Source organism: Leishmania martiniquensis, chromosome 14, assembly GCF_017916325.1.
Source record: "Leishmania martiniquensis isolate LSCM1 chromosome 14, whole genome shotgun sequence".
In the NCBI taxonomy this organism is placed as follows: Eukaryota; Euglenozoa; class Kinetoplastea; order Trypanosomatida; family Trypanosomatidae; genus Leishmania; species Leishmania martiniquensis.
The window spans coordinates 264,493-283,711 of record NC_090149.1 but is presented as its reverse complement, the minus strand read 5'-3'; the positions used below and the strand labels follow the sequence as shown (position 1 = coordinate 283,711).

Below are 19,219 nucleotides of genomic sequence, written 5' to 3'. Positions count from 1 at the left end.
TGCCACTAAGAGAGAGGGAGAGCGGGTGTGCGGAATGGGGCGCGGATCGAGACGAAAGTCGCAGACATGCCCACGGACAGAGTACCCATAGCCGACCTACGGCTCGGCCTCTCCCCTCTCCTCCTCCTCCTCCCCCCACCCTCCCCGAGCCCATCGGCTCGTGTATTCCGGGGCTCCTCAACGTGAGGAGTAAGGCCATCAAAGAGCATTCCTGCACTGGCGCAGACTCGCCTCTGCGATGATTCCTTTTCAGCGTGATGTATCTTACGAATCGTTCGTCTTGCCGTATCCCTCGCTCGCTCTCTCTCGTGGGCTCCCACATGTATCGTCCCCCCGGCGCACACACACACACACGCACGCGCACATGCAACCTACTTCACGTTTGAATGAACCTCATCACCATGGCAATACACGGCTTCCCTCGGCGGCAACAGCAGGCGCACGCACGCATACTTTTTAAAGAATACTACTGGTGCACTCGTCATGTCACAGCGCATCACGCCGCTGACACGCAACCAGCTCCTGGAGCTGGAGGCGCTCGTGCGCAACTTAATCAGTGCCGTCACCCAACAGCACGTGCAGCCGCCAGCGACGCCAGCATCGCTAAGCGAGCGAAGTGGCTCATTCAGTTCTCCATCAACGCCACCGTCGTTTAGCCTCTCGAACAGCGGTGGCGACCCCTCCTCCACCTCCTCTTTTCGTGGGGCGAGGCATAGCACACAGACGCCGTATTTGCCGGTTGCCGCATCCTCTGACCAAGACGACGATCCCTCCTCCTACCTCATGGACGGCGGTGTTAGTCATCCTCATAACCGTCTGTGCCGTTCCCAGCCAGACTCGGCGGCTGCATCACCGACCGATCACGCCGTTCTGCACGGCGCCTTTGTTGACGTGTTCACCGATCCGTGGACCGCCACGGCGTGGCGATTATACGACAAGATCCAGTACATTGTTTGGTGGTCCTATCGGCCGCCGAGCTGCACCAAATGCGGCATGCAAGATGCGTGGATGCCGTCCGGCGACGTTGAGTTCCAGTGCGCCTTCTGCTTAAGCGGCGCTGGCACGACGCGGAGCAACGCCGTTGTGGAAGACACAGCGGCTGCGAAGCAAGATCAGGCGGGCATGGAGGACAGCGGCGACGATGAGGACGACGACGGGGGCCTTGCTTCTGGTGGTGGTGCCCGCGCCCGTGGAGGGAAGCAACCCGGTAGTGGCAGCAGCGGCGCAGGCAGCGGCGGCCCTATCGATGCGTACATCTTCTTTTACGAGTGGCTGCAGCGCATTCCTCACATGGGGCCAGCGGGGCCGACCTTGACGGCCAGCACTGGCGCTCTTGGCAAGAGGCCGGATGGCGCCGCGGGCCTCGCTAACCAGCGTACCCTCGCGTCATCATCAGCCGCGGGCGCGGGTACTCGCGCAGGCGTTTCCCAGTCCCCCGCCTGCAGCAGCCGTCGCGCCGAACGGAACAGCGGCGCAGCCGCCAACAGCGTTGCGAGCACTGTAGAGAGTGGAGGTGGCAGCAGCAACAGCAGCAGTGCTCTCCTGCCGTCGGGCGAGTCGCTCCCGATGGTTCTCCGGGCGGCTTACGACATGGGGAATCTGTTGACGACGCCTGGGCTCCCGCGCGGCACGGCGCCCTGCCTCCGGGCTGCTGCCTTGTACCTCAGCCTCCTCCTTCATCGTTTCGTGTCGCTGTTCCCGCTATTCTGCCTCTCTGGGCGCACTCCGACCTCGGCGGCGACGGAAGGGGCTTCGACAGCCGCAACATCAGGGGCCGATCTCCACCGCACTGATGTAGAGCTGCAATGGGTAGACGTGGAGTCGATCAGCGCCCTCCTTGGCGTTACCGCGCCGTCCTTCTTTGAATCTACCGAGGTTTCGCTACAGCACCTGCAGAACGTCTTCACGGTGGCTGCCGCGTACGGCGTGCCAAGTGTGCTCTGGCACCCGGGGCGGGTGCCAGGGCGTGTGGAGGTGATGAAGGCGCTAAAAGAGGTGGTACCGCTCTGCCCCGTGCCGTTCGCGGCGGCAGGTGTGTCTGGGCTCTGTCCAGAGCACACGGCGATGATCGTCGCACTCGAGCTCGCGCGGCGAGTGGATGCGCAGCCGATTGCCGTCTCCTCCACCTCGCCAGCGGCAGCGGCGCAGAACGCGCAGCGTATTGGGCTGTGGCTCGACACCCTCGGACTCTACCCTACACGCAGCGTCTATAGAGATGCGCACAGCTATCATGAGTACGTCGTGGCGGCCGAGAGGAAGCAGGATAGCAGCAACAGCCCCGCTGACAGGGACGCAGCGCAGGACCACCACCGTATCTTGGCCTCGTGGGAGAAGACGCTGACAGAGCTAGCAGGGATGAGGGATCCACAATTGCTCGCAGCGGCCGACCGGCACGCGCGCCGGCATGACGGAAACGCTGACCGGAACAAGGCGCTATTCCTCACCGCATCCACCTCGCCCTTCTATAAGCGCTTCGAATGGATCCTCACTGCCCCATGTGCGAACGCGCTCCTGCACGTATTTGCAGCGGTGTTCCGCATGACCCCGATGGAGTTGGCAGATATGGCGCTACGCAGCGGTATCTACCAAGGGCCTGCGAGCGGCTTCGTTACCACGCTGCGCACGGCGGTGCTGCGAGGCGCCTACGACATCATGCCGCTAGCCCGCCGTCTCTCTCCGCTGACGTCGTCGTGGATGTGCACGTACGTGGCGCTGCACTCCGGTGACCGTCTGCCACTGCTCACAGCACTGCGCCAGCTGAACGACACGCAGAACTCTACGCGAGATCGGCAAGCCGCCCTGACGCGGCTGGTGCAGCGCATTCTCCGCAAGCATCACGCTCCACAGCTGTACCAGCTGAATTTTGTTCTCCGGGTCACGGACGAGGTGGAAAAGCACTTCAATGGTGTCTACTTCCTGTCGAGCGTCCTCTGGCAAGAGGGCCTCGCCACCTTTACGTGTCTGCGCTCAGGTCGCAAGACCATCACGTTGAGCCGATACACGCACCGCTTGTCGCTGTGTTACATGAACGCCAAGGAGCGGCACGTCGACCACATGAGCATGCACGTCGTGCCTCCGGTGGTAGCGGCAGTCGAGACGGAGGCAACACGGCTGGTAATGGAAATGGCGCTGGGTATCAGCTCCGCTTCTGTTGGTGATCCGTGGGGGCAGGTTGTCCGCTGCCTCGACAAGTGCGCGCGGGTGCGGCGCCGTATGCGTGTGCCGATGCTGGCGTCGCGCCTCGACGCCCTCGCCTCCATCCGCGAGCACGCCAGCAACGTCGCTCGCCAGATGCAGCAGCTCCCGTCCTTTTTCGGCAGCACCAGTGGCCAGCTCACGTCGATGGGGCCAACGCTGCTGGGGTGGGGTGACACTGAGACGCTCTTGACGGCGGCGCCACCACTGGATCTGCAGCAGCTGCGTCGCGATCTGCAGTGGAACTATCTTTGCCTGCCACATGTGTCACTACTTTTGGGGCTCTCTGAAAATCGTGTGGTGGCGATGTACGCGTCGCTGGTGGGGCTGCTAGAGCTGATCCATCTACGCCTTGCCGAGTCCGCTGCGGCGACATCCACTGACAGCACCGGGGCGGCACTCAGCAATTGGGTAGAGGAGCTGCTGTATGAGGAAGAAGAGGAGCCCCCGACTCACACAGAGGCGAGCGCGCTGCAGCACGGCTTTGGCAGTGCCGCTGGAACTGGTTGGTCGCCGCCCATGTACCGCAATAGTCGTCCTGGCACGCCCCGGCTGTCACGCAGCCCCAAGTCGAAGTTTGTCGCGGTCTCAGCGTCGACAAACGCAACCCTCGGCAGTACTGCTGCCTCCGCTTTCTCCACATCGTACGGCTGCGGCAGCGGCGGCGGAGGGGGGAGGCACCACACCGGTCGCCCTGGCAGCTTTTCGCCGCCGCTGGCACGGCAGCCCTACACGCTGACACCGCCATCTGCAACACCCATCCGCAGCCCCGTCATGCGCTCTGTGGCAGCCACCATGGCCTTCACCTCCACTCACAACGCGGTAATGGCACCAACAACGCAGTGCATGCGCACCCCGCCTCTGGGGACTGAAGCGAATAACTGCAGTGGTGGAGTGAATCCGGTGTCAATTGCAGGGGCGCAGCAGCAGCAGCAGCAGAATTCGTTCGGAAGTAACAAAAAATGCAGCGCTGGTGGTGGCTGGAGGGCGCGGGATGTGTCGGCTGCCGGTGGGCTGCCATTGCCGGACCTTGAGCTTGCGGAAAGCACGGCTGACATCGCCATGCGCAATTCAAGCCTGCTATCAGCCCCCCTACAACAGCGGCAGCACCTTCGCAAACGTCAGCGGCGCCAATGGCGCGGTTGGGGCGCGGACGACGAAGAGCGCAGCGACGGCGAGGGGGACGACGCCGGCAGTGACATGGAGGAGCGCAGCCTGCCCAAGGCTGCCAACGAAGACGACGGCGACGAGCAACCGGAAAGGATGCTAAACAAGAGAGCGGCCGAAGCAAGTCACGACCGCCAGCAGCGCGACGACGTTGTGCGCCTCCTGCGGCAGGCTCTACCGCCGTACTGGGACGTACTGCTTGGGGCAGCTACGGACCTCGCAGCGTCGCTCCTGTCGCCTAGCGGCGGGGACAACGAGGAGGACGAAGACGAGGACGAAGAGGAGTCGACAGCCCTGAGTGGCAGGCGACGCAGGTCGACGCCGCAGAGCCGGCCCCCTCGGCGGCCAGGGCTGACGACAGCGTCGCGGCCCACGCGGCGAGGTGACAGTGGTGGCGCTGAGGCTGGCAAGGGTGCTGGTGCTGTGGCGTCGACCAGTGAGACCCTCATCACACACAAGCCCTTCAACGTGTTCGGCGCCGAGGAGTGTCGCCGGCGTCTGCACCGCCTCTACTGTTTTATCAGAACCTATGAGCGGCGGAGGGTGGCGCTGCTGCAGCTGGCCGCCGAAGGCAAGCTGCCGAAGATGGTGGCGGTGGCGGCATCGTCGTCGAAGCCAAACAGCGGCAGCCCTTCAGCCCCTACGCGCGCCGCAGCCACCGCAGCGGGTGTCGGCCTCGCCACGCCACTGCGCCTCTCTCCACCACCGCGGCTCGCGTCCCCCTCGCTGCCTGCGAAACCCGTCGGCGGCGACGGCGGCAGCTCTGTTGCACAAAGGTCGTCACTGCACTCGCATCAAGTGCTCCTGCCACATCCGAGCAGCAGACCCACGCCGTCCACACCCATCCGAGACGCTGCCCCGCAGCCACGCCAGCGTGGCGAGGGAACCTCCGGTAGCGTTGGCTCCCCTCAGCCGTCGCCGCCTCTCTCCTCTGTCGCCTCGTCGCAGTCGAGCCGCCGCAGCCCACAACTGCAGCACCAGCACGGCTCGTCGCCGCCGCATTCCGGAGCACGCCTCAAGTTGGCACAGAAGGGCACCTTCAGTCACAGCGGCTGCGCCCATCCGAGTAAGCAGCGCAGCAGCAAAAGCACCTTTGACGACGTGCGTGGTAGTGGCGGCGGCAGAAGCATGACCGCGACAGTGATGGAAGGTGGCATCGACGATAACTTTCCCTTGCCACCTTCGGAGGCGGCGTTGGAGGAGTCGTACACGAGGGCCGATATTGGGTCGCAGCAATCGGGGGTGATGGTGGGAAAGGAAACGGCGCGTCGGACGGAGCGCGTGAGAAGCGGAGGGGAGAGGGGGCGACGAGCATCGCCGCGTGGGGACTCGTACGAGCGGCCGCCAACGAAGGAGGAAAGCGCCAACGAGGAACGCCCCGTCAGCAGTAGCGTGGAGGTCGAGAGTGACGGCGACTGCCACGGTCAACACCGTTCCCTTTCCTTCGAGTCGAGCGAAGATGATGAGCCGCAGCAGTGGCAGATGGCATCCCTGCAGGTGATTCAGCCACGGAAGCGCTTTCGGCAGAGCAGTGGCCACGAGGATAGCGACGGCGACACCGATGAGAATGAACGGCGCCCACGTGCAGAGCACAAGGGCGGAGAAGGGAACAACGATGCGTCATCACACGCTGAGCAGCAGAGCCGCCGTAAGGCGAAAAAGACAGGTCGGCGGAGGCGTCGCCAGGAACTGAACGTCCAGCAGCAGCAGCAGCGGAAGCAGGCGCCGTCGCTGTCTCCGCCTTGCAGCCGTCTATCAAGCAAGGATGCCAGCCGCTCACCAGAGATGCGCGCTGGGAGAAGCGGGCCCGGCTCAGTCGGTAGCATGCCATCAAGGAGTGGATCGCCAGTGCGGCCGCCCCGTACAAGCAGGACCGAGACAGAGGTTAAAGACAGCCCTGTGATATCTTCCACATCAGTGCCATCGATCCGTGCACGAGCCACACTGTCCGCATATGCCGCTGCCACCGCTGCTGCGCCAGTCGGAGATGCGTATGACTACGAAAGCGCCTCTGCGCCGCAGGCAAGCCTCTCTCTCATCGAAGCGGAGTAGCGACAACAAGGCAGACGCAAACGCGGCCCACTTGCGCCAGCGTACTTCACCAGCGTGCGCCTGTCTTTGCGTAGGTGGGATCCGTCGCTCCCCCCTCTTTCTCGTAGTCCGCCTTCGCCTTCAGCGTGCGCAGTCGCCTGTGTCCTCACCCTCTCGTCCTCTCCAGTCGGTGCTCATGTGCAATAACTCCGATGCCCGTTGGCGAGGCGACCGCCCACGAAGTGGGCATGAGGATAAAGAACTGAGAAGGGAGAGAGGGGGAGGGAATAGCCACAACCGAACGACATCTTGAGTGTGTGCCCGTATACGGTCAGGGCACGGCGCGGGGCTTTCTCTGTGTAGGCCAAACGCACTGGGGGGCTGACACGCATGGCGGCAACACGTCAGCGAGTGTCTTCGTATGTTTTACCTTCGCCCACCCCAGCGTAGAGGTCGACCCCCGGCAGCTGCCTGTCTCTCTCACTCTGGTACTCAGAATCCTGGAGTGAAAGCCGTAGCATTGGGCTCGCGGGCAACCGTCCCCTTTCGCGCATGTCTCCCTCTATGGCACATGCGCCCCTCCCACTCCCACTCCCACTCGCACTCCCGCTTCTCCGCCTCTATCGTTCACGCTGTCTCCCCTTCCATCGTTTGTTGGGCCTTCTGTCTCTCCCACGCACGCACCCCTGCATCTCAGCTGTACGTGGGCATTACTGGCACGCACACACAGAGAGACACGCACACGTACTGACACGGAGGCAAACACGCCGATGCTCATCAATGCGCACTTGGCTTGATCTCTTGGCTCCTCCTCTTTTGTTTGCGCATCAAGTCCTTTCCCTGTATCTCCCGCCGCCGCCCTTTCCGTTGCTGTGTAGTGTAGGCGCATTCGCTCTGCTGCGCAGTTGTGTGTCGCTCTTGGTGCACGCTGGACCCCGCCCCACCGCGACGTACGCACGCGCCGTCATTCGCCTCGGAGTCGTGCGAGGGGGTGAGTGAGTGAGTGTGTGTGCGTGGCCAAAAGAAAAAGAAAAAGAGGAGGAGGGCGCTTGTCATAAAATCCCTCCGTTTATAAACAGCTGAGGCATAAGAGCCTCAGCACTGAGGGCCCTTCCATTCTCTTCCTTCTGCGGTGTATTTGTTCTTTTTTTTCTTCTGCGGTTGGCTCTATTTTCTGAGCGTGTCGTCATTAATCCTGACACGTTACCTTAGGTGAACGCATCGACCTCTTGGCCTCTGGCGATACCTCTCTCTCTACCTCTGTTCCGACTTCTCTTAATTGTCGTCTGCATTAAGTCATCTCTGGTGGCGGCCATTCGTGCGGATGTGGGTGTGGGTGTCTCTCTCTCTCGGCAGCTTTTTTAGTTTCCATTTTTTTCGAAGGTAGCTGTTCGCGTATCCCCTCACACGATCTTTCGTCAGCCCTCCAACCCACCCACCACCCCTCCGGCACACACACGCAGCCTTTTCGCCGTCTCCTCCCCGCCCCTCTCCCTCTCCCTCTCCCTCTCTCTCACGCACACACAGTGATAAGCACGCACCTCTTTCCCAAAAGCGCACAGGGTTTATTATCTCGCCCATTAACTGAGTTTTTTTTGTTGTTCGAAGTTTTCGCCTTTACCCGCTCCTCCCTTCGTGGTCGTCTTCCGTTTCAGAGCGAAGCCACACAGTAAACGTCGGCGAGCAGTGGCCACCCGCTGCAGGACTACTTCAACCGCCGCCCCCCCTCCCTCTTACACCTACCCACCCTCTCTCCCCGCCAAGGAACAATATCATTGAAGAAGTAAGCTCACATACACACACAAAGCTAATGTCACAGTCTCTTCTCAGCGGCAAGATGGCGCTGACTTTGGTGCAGTCCATGGTGAATATCGGTGGCCTTCCGAGCCAGTTTGCCGGCGATATAGCGGAGAGCTTCTTCGATGACTACTTCGACGTTCTCGTCTACAGCGAAGTGCTGTACGTGCTCATAGTCTTTCTCGGCCCCAAGGCAATGGAGAACCGCGAGCCGTTCAGGCTTCGGTACCTCGTCGCGGCGTGGAACCTGTCGCTCTCTTTGTTCTCCCTCTGCGGGACCATGGGCGCTGGCACTCTGCTCGTCTACTTGCTCGAGGATCGCGGCATGTACGAGACCACCTGCAATCTCGATAAGAACATCACCTACGACGGCGAGCTGACCTTCTGGTTCTTCGCGTTCCTGCTCAGCAAGATCCCTGAGATGATGGACACAGTCTTCCTCGTGCTCACCAAGAAGCCGATCATCTTCCTCCACTGGTACCACCACCTCACGGTGACGGTCTTCTGCTGGTACGCCGGCTACACGCTTATTCCCAGCGGCTTCTGGTTCGCCACGATGAACTACGCGGTGCACTCTGTCATGTACTTCTACTACTTCCTCTGCTCGCTGGGCCTTCGGAAGGTTATCCGGCCCATCGCGCCTTTTATTACAGCGGCGCAGCTGCTGCAAATGGTGGTGGGCACCCTCATCGTTCTCTACACCTGCTACTACAGCTACCTCAGCGAGCGCGGCTGCGGCGTCGACCACCGCACGATTCGCATGGGGGTCTGCATGTACGGCAGCTACTTCGTTCTCTTTGCCACGCTGTTCACGCGACTGTACCTGAAGAAGGGTGCGGCAGCGAAGTGCAAGACGGCGGCGGTCACCACAAGTGTCGTCCAAAACGGCAAGCCCATGGGGGCGGTGAAGAACGGTCGAAACGGCACAAGCACAACGAAGCACTGAGCGATGCGTGCCGAGGAGGATGAGAGGGGGAGGGGGGATTGGGGGTGGGGGAAGGGCGCCTTCATCGCCCTCTCGCCTGCGTCGGCTTCGCGTTTACTCTTTGGATTGTTGCCTCCCCTCTGCCTTCCTCTCTCCGCCGACAAAAGTACCCCAAGTGAAGGGAGCCGAGATGGAGGAAGGCAGGGGTGAAGGGCTCACACCGGCACGCTAAGACCTACGTATGCATGCAGGTAGGCACGCTGGAAGTGAGATGGGCTGACGCACCGTACCCGAAGGGGGGCGGTGGCACGTGAAGTGGAGCATGGAGGGAGCATACGCTCCCTCCCCCTTATTCTCTCTTTTCTCGCGCTGGTGGTGAAGGTGATTGTCACAGCGGTGTGCGTCCCGGACGAGCTCTGTTGAGGTCGTCTGTGTATGCGTGTATTTATTTATTTTTTACATATTCACCCTCGGCCCGCTCCTGGAGCGAAGCAAGTCGCGTCGCTGAGGGGCAGCGATGGCGCACGCCGACACGCCCCATCTCCTTTGCTGGCCCCGGGCACCTTTGCGTTTCACGCAATATACATACATAATACAGCCCTATACGAGTACGTGAGAATGGTGAACTATGGCAAATATCACCTCTCATCTCTTTTCCTGCAAGGTGGGGGGGCCAGTGAGATACGCTTCGTACTCCCTATCGCCACCACTGAGGAGAAGCAGCAAGTGAATCATACAACGCGATCGTTGGCCATGGAAAAATGGTCACCGCATTGTTCACGCCGAGTTTGGAATCTCTCACTCACGCCGGACAGCCCTGGTGGATCTTGAGTACAAAGATACACCCCGCCTCTCACCGGTGCCTTGGGGGTCCCCATTGTACGTATAGCAAGGTTTCCACGAGCCTGTCTGCGAGCTGAGATAGTTCAGGACTTCCCTCCCCCCTCCCGTCTTGGGAGAGGTGTCCGCGAAGTCTGCTGGACTTCGACGCGCACACCGCTCAGCAACCTCGATCCTGCCACCTCGCCCCCAGTGATGATCACCGCCTGGCGGAGCACACACATGCGCCCACCAGTGTGGCCAGCGGCGGGACCGCCCTGTAGTTGGGTGTCGCGGTCAAAGGTGGCGCAGCCTGCCCGCTCCGCACCCAATCTGTACTGTGTGGGGGGCGCGTAGAAATAAAGGAGGCTCTGGCGCAGTTTCGGATGGCCGCAAGACGTGAAAAGGCACTGGATGAGGAAGCGTGTGCGCAGCCTCAGGTCTCGCACACGCGATGCGCTGCTCCCGCACGGGCACTCGGCTCACGGCTCGAACATGTGGCGCCGTCCTACGCCCCCTCCCTACTACAAAGCCCGCCCCGTGGCGAGCCCACGCACGCCTGCAAGTTACGAAAGAGTAGCGTAGCCTCCCCCCGCTTCTCCCCTCCGCAGGTGGTGCGCGGGTGGGTAGCAAGGCCTTTGGCCAAGATGCGTGTGGCGCGGTGAGCAGCGGGGAAAAGTAGCGGATGCAGCGCGCTCGTAATCGGTTCTCCTAGCGCACCGTCTGCCCTCAAGGCGCTCGTTGGGGGAGGGGGGCCTCACCTCTCTGTGTGTATATGATAATGGCAAGCAGCAGCAGATGAGCCGCACAGCATGGCGCGTCCTCCGGCGTCGACCGCAGAATAGGGCCTCCATCTCGACGCGACATCGGGAGATGATAGGTAGCGGTAATGCATTCACCTAGGTGCAGGCCAGAGGGTCGTCGTCAGCAGCCGTTGGAAACGAGAGGGAGGACATCAGACGCACGCATCATCGGCACGGCCGAACTTTGCGCAGCTCACTGTGTGTGTGTGTGTGCTTCGTCTGACACTCGTGTCCTTTTCCGTAAAAAGGGGAGCAGCGGAGCGCTGACGGCACGTCGGCCCCCTTGGTCCTTCGTGAAGGGCACGCACGCGGTCTTGCCACTCAAGCTGAAATACGTTCTTCGATATTCGACTTCCCATAAGCGGTCGCAGCTCCATACCTCAGGGCGACCCGCTAATTCTGCAGACGGGCGGGGCCGCGACCCTGCATAGCACACGAAATGGGGGGTCGACTAAAGGCATAGGGGGGAAGAGGGCGAGACACGTTGGCACAAGTGCGAGTGCGCCATGCATTTTTTCCTGGCGAACGTTAGGGAAACGATAAGCGGCAGCCCCGCACGTGCGGAATACAAAAGTCATCCTCCCCTCCCTCTTCCCTTTTTTCCCCCAACGGCGAACACTTTAAATTTTATCTTTCTCAGCGGGCCATAAGATGGTGACGGGGATAGGGGGAGGCCCCGCTCAGCAGTTGCTCTCTATCCCCCTTCACCCCGCGCCCCCCCCGTCTTCCATATTGAATCTATTTGGTGGGTAAGCTGATGAGGCGGGGGAGGGAGGTGTCTGTACGTTGTATATGATTAAGAAGAGTAACCCAAGTGGACAGCATTTCCTCTCAGTCCATTTTCTTCGTCTCCTTTTTTTTCTCGTTGGCATGTGCTGTCCGGGTCGACTCATCCCCTCTCCTCCCCCCCGCCCTCCCTGTATAAGTGTGTATCCCCGATTGCAGCAACTTCAACTGGAATCGATCCCTCTCGCGCTATCGGGTGATTTTATGAGGCGAGGGAAAGGGGACGGCGACTGCAGGTACACCGCGTGCCGGTGCGACGAGACAGTGGCATGGCTTGCCTACTTTTGCGTAGCCTTTTTTTCCCCAGCTCACTCTCCTCCCTTGAGGATTTCTGAAGGAACATGGCGTGGGCCCCGCTGCCTGCAGGCCTCTGTTCTTGGGCGTGTATGCATGTGTGCTTGGGCGTCTTGATGGCCGTCTCCGTCCGTCACCACGGAGCCGAATAGATGCGCTGGAGGGTAGAAACGCGGCACCGCGAAGCAGGGATGGGTGCGGGCGGGAGAAAGGGGGAGGAGAGAGGCTACACGCACAGACCCGGGCATGGATAGACCGGCGAGCGGTCGCACTCCGCTCTCTACCCATCCATGTCGGCCTCTTTCACCATTCTTATTGTAGCAGAAGGCGTGCATGCTAAGTCGACAGAAGCTTAACGGCATGCGTTCTTCACGTAGAGAAGAGATCCCCTCCTCTCTCTCTCTACCTTTCGGATCGGTCGCCTGCGTCTCAGGTTGGCGGTTCCCAGCGCGCTCAGGCGTGCCCCTCCCCTGCGTATCTTCTCTGATCTTGTCGCGTGGTCTCGAAAAGGCGGTGCCGTTGCGCAGCCACACCCTCTTCGTCGCGCCCCCTCCGTTTCGTTTTTGCAGTCTGCCTGCTGCTGGTGTCTGGACCGCCTCTCTCGGCTACTGTTCGCCTCTTTTGCTGCCGCTTTCCCTCCTCTCACTTTTCCGCTTCCGCTGTGCTTGTGTTGTGCGTGCTGTCGCACCGGGGTCACCTTTCTTTTTTTTCGTGCCCTTTCTGTCGTTTTATCAGCACAAGGCGTGCGTACGTGTATCTATATTTATGCGTGTATGTGCCTAAGCGTGCGTCGGTGAGTAGCTGCCTGTATGAGGAGGAGAGAGGGGGTGGGCTATCTTTGTTGTGCCGTCTCTCCCTCAAGTGCCTTATCACTTTTACGCTCCCCCGCCCCTTCCCCATACACACGCGCGCGCGCACTTTTGTTCGTCCCAAATTATGTGTTACACCCCTTTCCTTCCCTCCCTCCCCATTGTGTGCCCGTAAGTGATGGCGATGGCCATCTCGAAGATGGTGAATTCGCCTCGGAATGCGGGGGATGCGTGTGGGGAGGGGGCCGTCGGTGGACGGCGCTGCGGTTCTCGTGGACGCCGATAGGAGATATGCAGAAAATAGCAAGCGCGCAAAGGGCTCTCTCACCCACGCCATACAGCGCCGTACTGCCTCCTGCACCAGATGCCGCCTTTACCCCCCTCTTTGAACGCCCTCCACTCCCCCTTCCCACGTTTTCATGTTTTCGCCCTCTTTGCTGGTTTCTGTTGGCTATGGTGGTGGTGGTGACATTAGAATCTTCTGATGGACAAGGTGGCCGCTTGTAGAACTGCCTCCCTACGGTCCTTTGTTTTGCTGTTGTTGTTCTCTCTCTCTTCGAGCACGGTGCACGTGAACTTGAACCCCTACCACCACCACGCTTTCCGTGAGCTCCGCTCACCTCTCCCTCCGCTAAGGGCGATAGCCTCACTCAGCACTGCTGGCAGTGACGGGCACTGTGTGTCCTGTGGCGATGAGGCCAGAGAACGCGCAGGAGCAGTTCGCGAAGAGGAGACGCAGTAAACATAAATGTTTGTTTGATGTATGCCTGTCTGAGTGATGTGAACGCGCGTGGACACGACGCGGCAGACACATCTCTCAGGAGCAATCAAAAGAAAGAAAAGGCCCAATGGTGCTCATCATCGCGAAAAAAAAACAATAAAAAGGGGGGGCTGCGTGTGGGTGTGGATGTGAATTCTAGTCGATGCCGCCTCGAAGACAGCAGCGCATGTCTGTGTTGGCACCGCAAAGGGGCGAAACGCAACGACCACATGGGGGGGGAAGCGTCACTGTTCCCCTTGCCGCACGGCGGGCCCTAAGCCTCTCCCTCCCCCTTGGGTCTCAAAAGTTTAGGCTGAAGAAGGAGAGGAGCGACCGCGCCATCCAACCCCTCTCGCTCTGTGTATAGATGGTCATCACTGGGTGTTGCCGTACGTCTGCATGCGCGCGCTTATCGCCTCCTCTGTGCTCTCCTCATCGCATTCGTTACCTGACCTCCCTCGCTCTCCACCTCCGTGGCGCCATGAACTGCATCAGCACGCCCCTTTGCCGTCACGGGAGGGCCCCCCTCCCCCATCCCGACACCATTACACAAGCGCACCTCCTCACTGCCACGTATACGCGGTGCGAACAAAGTCAACAAGACGAGAGAGCGTCACTTTCCCTCTCTCTTCTCGGCGCGGCCGCTGAGGAGCGACACATTTTTTTTTCCGCAGCTAGGCGCTCCCTTTTTTTTTGCGTGTGTGGGGGGGAGGGGCTGTGCGTGGAACTCTTCTCCTCCGTTGCGGCTGCTCGCGTTGTCTTCCACTGCTCTTTTCTTTCCCCCCCCTCGCATCCTTTCGTTTAACCGTTGTGTGTGTGTGTGTTCCCCTTTTCGTCGGGACGCCGCTCGCGTCGCCCTGCGGTTCTGCTTCGTATTCGTTTCGCCGGACTCGCCACCGCCAAGGCCTCTTCACCCCTTTTCCCTCCTTCGCGTGTTCGCCATCACTGCTCCCTCCCCACGCCAGCACAGCTCTCTCTCTTTCCGCGCACCGCCCCCCCACCCCTCCCTCCTTTCCCACCTCCCCTCTCTCTGTGTGTATGTCTTGCGTTGACTCTTGCGTATCTGCTGGTGTGTGTCCGGTCGCTCTCTGCGGCACTGTCGCGCACGGCTTTCCTGGCGCACGTGCACTTACGCCCTCCCCCCACCCCTCACTTTCAGCACCATTGGATGAGCCTCCGTTTCCCTCATATCCCTTTTTGTTGTTTTTCCGTCCCCCTTCCCCCCTCTTTACCCCATCCTCCTCCTCTTTTGCCCTCGCTCACTGTTCCTATCATGCCGGCACCCCGTCACACGACAGTGCACACACACACACGCACACACACACACACGGAGAGGAAGAAGTGGCGCATATCGCCACCGCCGAGAACAACTTTCCCTATGTCTCACTTCGCGTCCTTTACCGAGTGGGCCATGGAGTGGATCCGCACCCCAGCCAACTTCAAGGGCAGCTCCGCGCGCAACCTCCTCGACGCGGCACCCGACTACCCGTGCTACACCATCCTCCTATACCTCGTCGCTATCTTTTTTCTGCCAGGGCTGATGGAGAGACACGGGTGGACCTTTAACATAACGCCCCTCGTCGCCCTCTGGAACCTTGCCCTGTCACTTGTATCGGTGTTGGGCTCCTACTACTGCGTGCAGACTCTCTGCAAGGCAGTCTTTGTCGAGAAGGGCTTCCACAAGACGTGCTGCGCGCAACCGTCGGCGCGTCCTTCAGAGAGCATCGGCCTCAAGTCGATCCGAAACCACTACTACGACCCCAGCCCGGATGGCGCCTTCGACCCACGCAACATCCATAAGCACAACCCCCACATCAGCACGTACACGTACCAGCTTCTGAACAATGCATACGATGGACCGAGTGCCTTTGCCATTGCGATGTTTGCCTATCTGAAGACACCCGAGCTGCTCGACACCCTCTTCCTGGTGCTGCAGCGCAAGCCTGTCTCCTTCCTGCACTGGTACCACCACATCGTCACTGCTTTGTACGTGTGGCTGTCGTCGTACATGCCAATGCCGAGCGGCATCTTCTTCTGCGCGATGAACTACTTCGTGCACTCCATCATGTACTTCTACTACTTCCTCGTCATGATGGGGCTACGCAAGTCGATCCGCCCCTTCGCGCCGGTCATCACGCTGCTGCAGGTGCTGCAGATGTTCATTGGAATGTACATCACCGTGTACACGTACCTCCAGTACTGGCTGGGCCCTGAGTACAGCAACACGCTCTTCTTCAAGTGCTTCGACGTGGTGCTCAGCAACGCCTACTACGTTTACTACCACGCGAAGAGCGTCGTGACGACCGGCGCGATGGCGTCGCGGGTGCCGCCGTACGACATGTCTGACCACTTCTGGGGCTGCGACAGCGACCCGACAAACATGCGCATGGGCATGCTCATGTACGGCAGCTACTGCGTGCTGTTCGCGGTGTTGTTCAAGGAGCTGTACCTGGACAAGCGCGTGCACGAGCACAGCCTGGTGCGCGTGCGCACCGCTGAGGAAGTCAAGCGAGCGGCGGCCGCCAAGAAGGGAGCCTAACGCAATCGAGAGCACCGAGCAGCTGGGGGAGGGGGCGCGACCGGCCCAGAGCACGCGTGTGCACGCACACCACTACAAGAGCGTGTGACGTCGGCGCTCACCGGTGTGGGCACCCCGACTTGGGCGCCGCTCTCTCTCTTTCTCCCTCTCTCTCGCTGGTCCCTGCCTGCGGCCTCTGCTGCCTGGCGCTCGCCGCACACGCACGCGCACGGCACCGAATATTTGTGTGTGTCTTCCAGTTCTATTCTTTGCGAACTTGATCTCGTTGGGCTCGCTCGGTTGTGCATGCCGGTATATGTCTCCTTTTTTTTGGTTTGGTGCCTGCCTTACCCTCTGCTTCCTGCTGCTTCAACTCCTTTGCCAAGTGGTGGAATGGGTGCACCGTTGAGCCCTCGAGGTCGTTGTGGGCACCGCGCTGAGCCGTCATCTCTCTAAAGTCGACCAGCCGTTTGCTTTCATGACGGCCGGCGCTTCCTCTGCGCCCGCGCACGCGCCGACGTGTTCTGTCCTGTTTCTCTCGTCCTGCGGGCCTCGCATTGCCCGCCTTTCTTTTTCCTCTCATCGCGCACGCCCCACTGAGAGCATCTGAGCTTGAAGTCACGCTGGCAGCTGGTGCGACACGCACGCAAGCGAGACCTCTCACCCTTTCTTTACTTGTTGCGTGTGCTCTTCTGCCGTCTCTCAGACTCATCGCGTGCATCAGTGCTGCTCTGTGTGTTTTTCGTACGCGCGTTGTGGTCAGATAATCGGCCGTATTTCCTTCACCCTCGGGCCTGCCGTTGTTTCGCAGGTGGATGGGCGATGAAAGGGAGGGGCGGCCCTTCCTTTGCACGTGTGTGTCTGTGTGTGTGTGCATTTATGGTAGCCCTTGGGGACGGCGGCGCCTTCTGTACCGTCTCTGATGTCCTTTTAACGACAGACGTGAAGGCAATGGTGCGACATCGCAGGCACCACAGAAACGATCCTGACGGCATCCGCAAGAAGTCGCGCTTCGGCATAACGATACCGCGCAGAAGACGTCGCGGTATGCCACGACATGGCATCCCGGCACCGCTCTTGCAGAGAGTGAGAACGGGCAGTGTCGGCGCTGTCCCATCACACTCGTTCACGCAATTGGCGGCCGGCCAGCGCCGAGGGACGGTGAGAAAGAAAGGGTGAGGGAGTCCGTCCCAGGTCACTCACTTCTCTGTTTGGGCGGCTGTGATGTTGTGCCACCACAAAGCAGGTAAGGACATCCCTCTCTCCCCCCTCTCCTTCTCCCTCTCTCTCTCCATCTTTTTCTGCATCGGTGCATCGCCGCCATTTCTTCTGTGGCTCCCTCTTACCTGTTGGCCGTTCAGGTCCTCTTCATAGTCCGCAGGACGTGAATTAACGCACACGGCCCTTCTCCTTTGCTCGTCGCGTGACAGCGCCGCACATCACCTGCCCCCTCCGCTCTCTCCATCTTCAGAGACAGTGCAACATTCTCTCTGCGTCGTTCCCGAAGACTTCACCCTCGTCATCGTTTGGATTATTCGTGAGTCTGCGCGCATCGATTCAGTAGCACCACTGCGTCGCAGAAGCCTTGGCGTCTGCTGGACTCGAGTGCGAGCACGCAGCCCTCCCCCAGCGCCAGAGCTCTCCTACGTCCACGGACGCGCGCTGCTTCCCATTGGTCGCTATGGGGGCACTTCGCGGCTTGTGGGAGTCGGCGAACTACTACGCCAACAACTTCAAGTCGGAGCACGGCCGCGACTTCCTCGACCGGTACCCCGACTACCCGGTGTATGCGACGCTTCTCTTTCTTCTCGTAGTCTTCTACCTGCCGGACTACGTCGAGCGGCACAGCATTCGGCTGCCTATCCGCTACCTCGTGGCCGCGTGGAATCTGCTTCTTTCCGTCGTCTCCGTCTACGGCACCTTCCACGTCGCCGCGCACATTCCGTACCTGCTGCGCATGCGCACTCCCCACAACGCCTTGTGCGAGCTTCCTGGCGCAGACGGTCGTGACGACAACTTTGTCTCGCGTCGTGCAGCCCTTGTTTACGCGCGCCGGCAGCAGCTCTCGAAGCGCGGCGTCGTCTTCAAGTGGGAGCGCACGCCGGCTGACATTCAGAGGCACGATGCCGCCCTATTCTACGATGGCCCCGGCACGTTTGCCATTGCGATGTTTGCCTATCTGAAGACACCCGAGCTGCTCGACACCCTCTTCCTGGTGCTGCAGCGCAAGCCTGTCTCCTTCCTGCACTGGTACCACCACATCGTCACTGCTTTGTACGTGTGGCTGTCGTCGTACATGCCAATGCCGAGCGGCATCTTCTTCTGCGCGATGAACTACTTCGTGCACTCCATCATGTACTTCTACTACTTCCTCGTCATGATGGGGCTACGCAAGTCGATCCGCCCCTTCGCGCCGGTCATCACGCTGCTGCAGGTGCTGCAGATGTTCATTGGAATGTACATCACCGTGTACACGTACCTCCAGTACTGGCTGGGCCCTGAGTACAGCAACACGCTCTTCTTCAAGTGCTTCGACGTGGTGCTCAGCAACGCCTACTACGTTTACTACCACGCGAAGAGCGTCGTGACGACCGGCGCGATGGCGTCGCGGGTGCCGCCGTACGACATGTCTGACCACTTCTGGGGCTGCGACAGCGACCCGACAAACATGCGCATGGGCATGCTCATGTACGGCAGCTACTGCGTGCTGTTCGCGGTGTTGTTCAAGGAGCTGTACCTGGACAAGCGCGTGCACGAGCACAGCCTGGTGCGCGTGCGCACCGCTGAGGAAGTCAAGCGAGCGGCGGCCGCCAAGAAGGGAGCCTAACGCAATCGAGAGCACCGAGCAGCTGGGGGAGGGGGCGCGACCGGCCCAGAGCACGCGTGTGCACGCACACCACTACAAGAGCGTGTGACGTCGGCGCTCACCGGTGTGGGCACCCCGACTTGGGCGCCGCTCTCTCTCTTTCTCCCTCTCTCTCGCTGGTCCCTGCCTGCGGCCTCTGCTGCCTGGCGCTCGCCGCACACGCACGCGCACGGCACCGAATATTTGTGTGTGTCTTCCAGTTCTATTCTTTGCGAACTTGATCTCGTTGGGCTCGCTCGATTTCTTCCCCGCCCCGCCCCCATCACCACCACCGCCACCGCCACCACTGCCACTCTCCTCACACTCTCTCTGTGCGCGTCTGTTCTGTGGTCGCTGACGTCTCTCCATAGCTCTTCGTTGGAGGTGCGCTTTAATTCGGTTCTGCATGCCGGCGTATGCGGCGATTGTGTGTGTGTGTGTGGAGGGGGTGTCAGGGGTGTTTCGGCGGC

The 19,219-nt window shown here is 60.6% G+C and overlaps 1 protein-coding gene across 1 annotated transcript; it reads left to right on the top strand.

Moving 5' to 3' along the window:
• Positions 1-483: 483 nt before the first annotated feature.
• LSCM1_04867 (uncharacterized protein) lies at positions 484-6,414 on the top strand (the record flags this gene model as incomplete). Its single annotated transcript, XM_067322351.1, has 1 exon — positions 484-6,414. One exon carries the CDS (start codon positions 484-486, stop codon positions 6,412-6,414), a length of 5,931 nt encoding a protein of 1,976 aa, XP_067180124.1.
• Between the last annotated feature and the right edge of the window lie 12,805 nt (positions 6,415-19,219).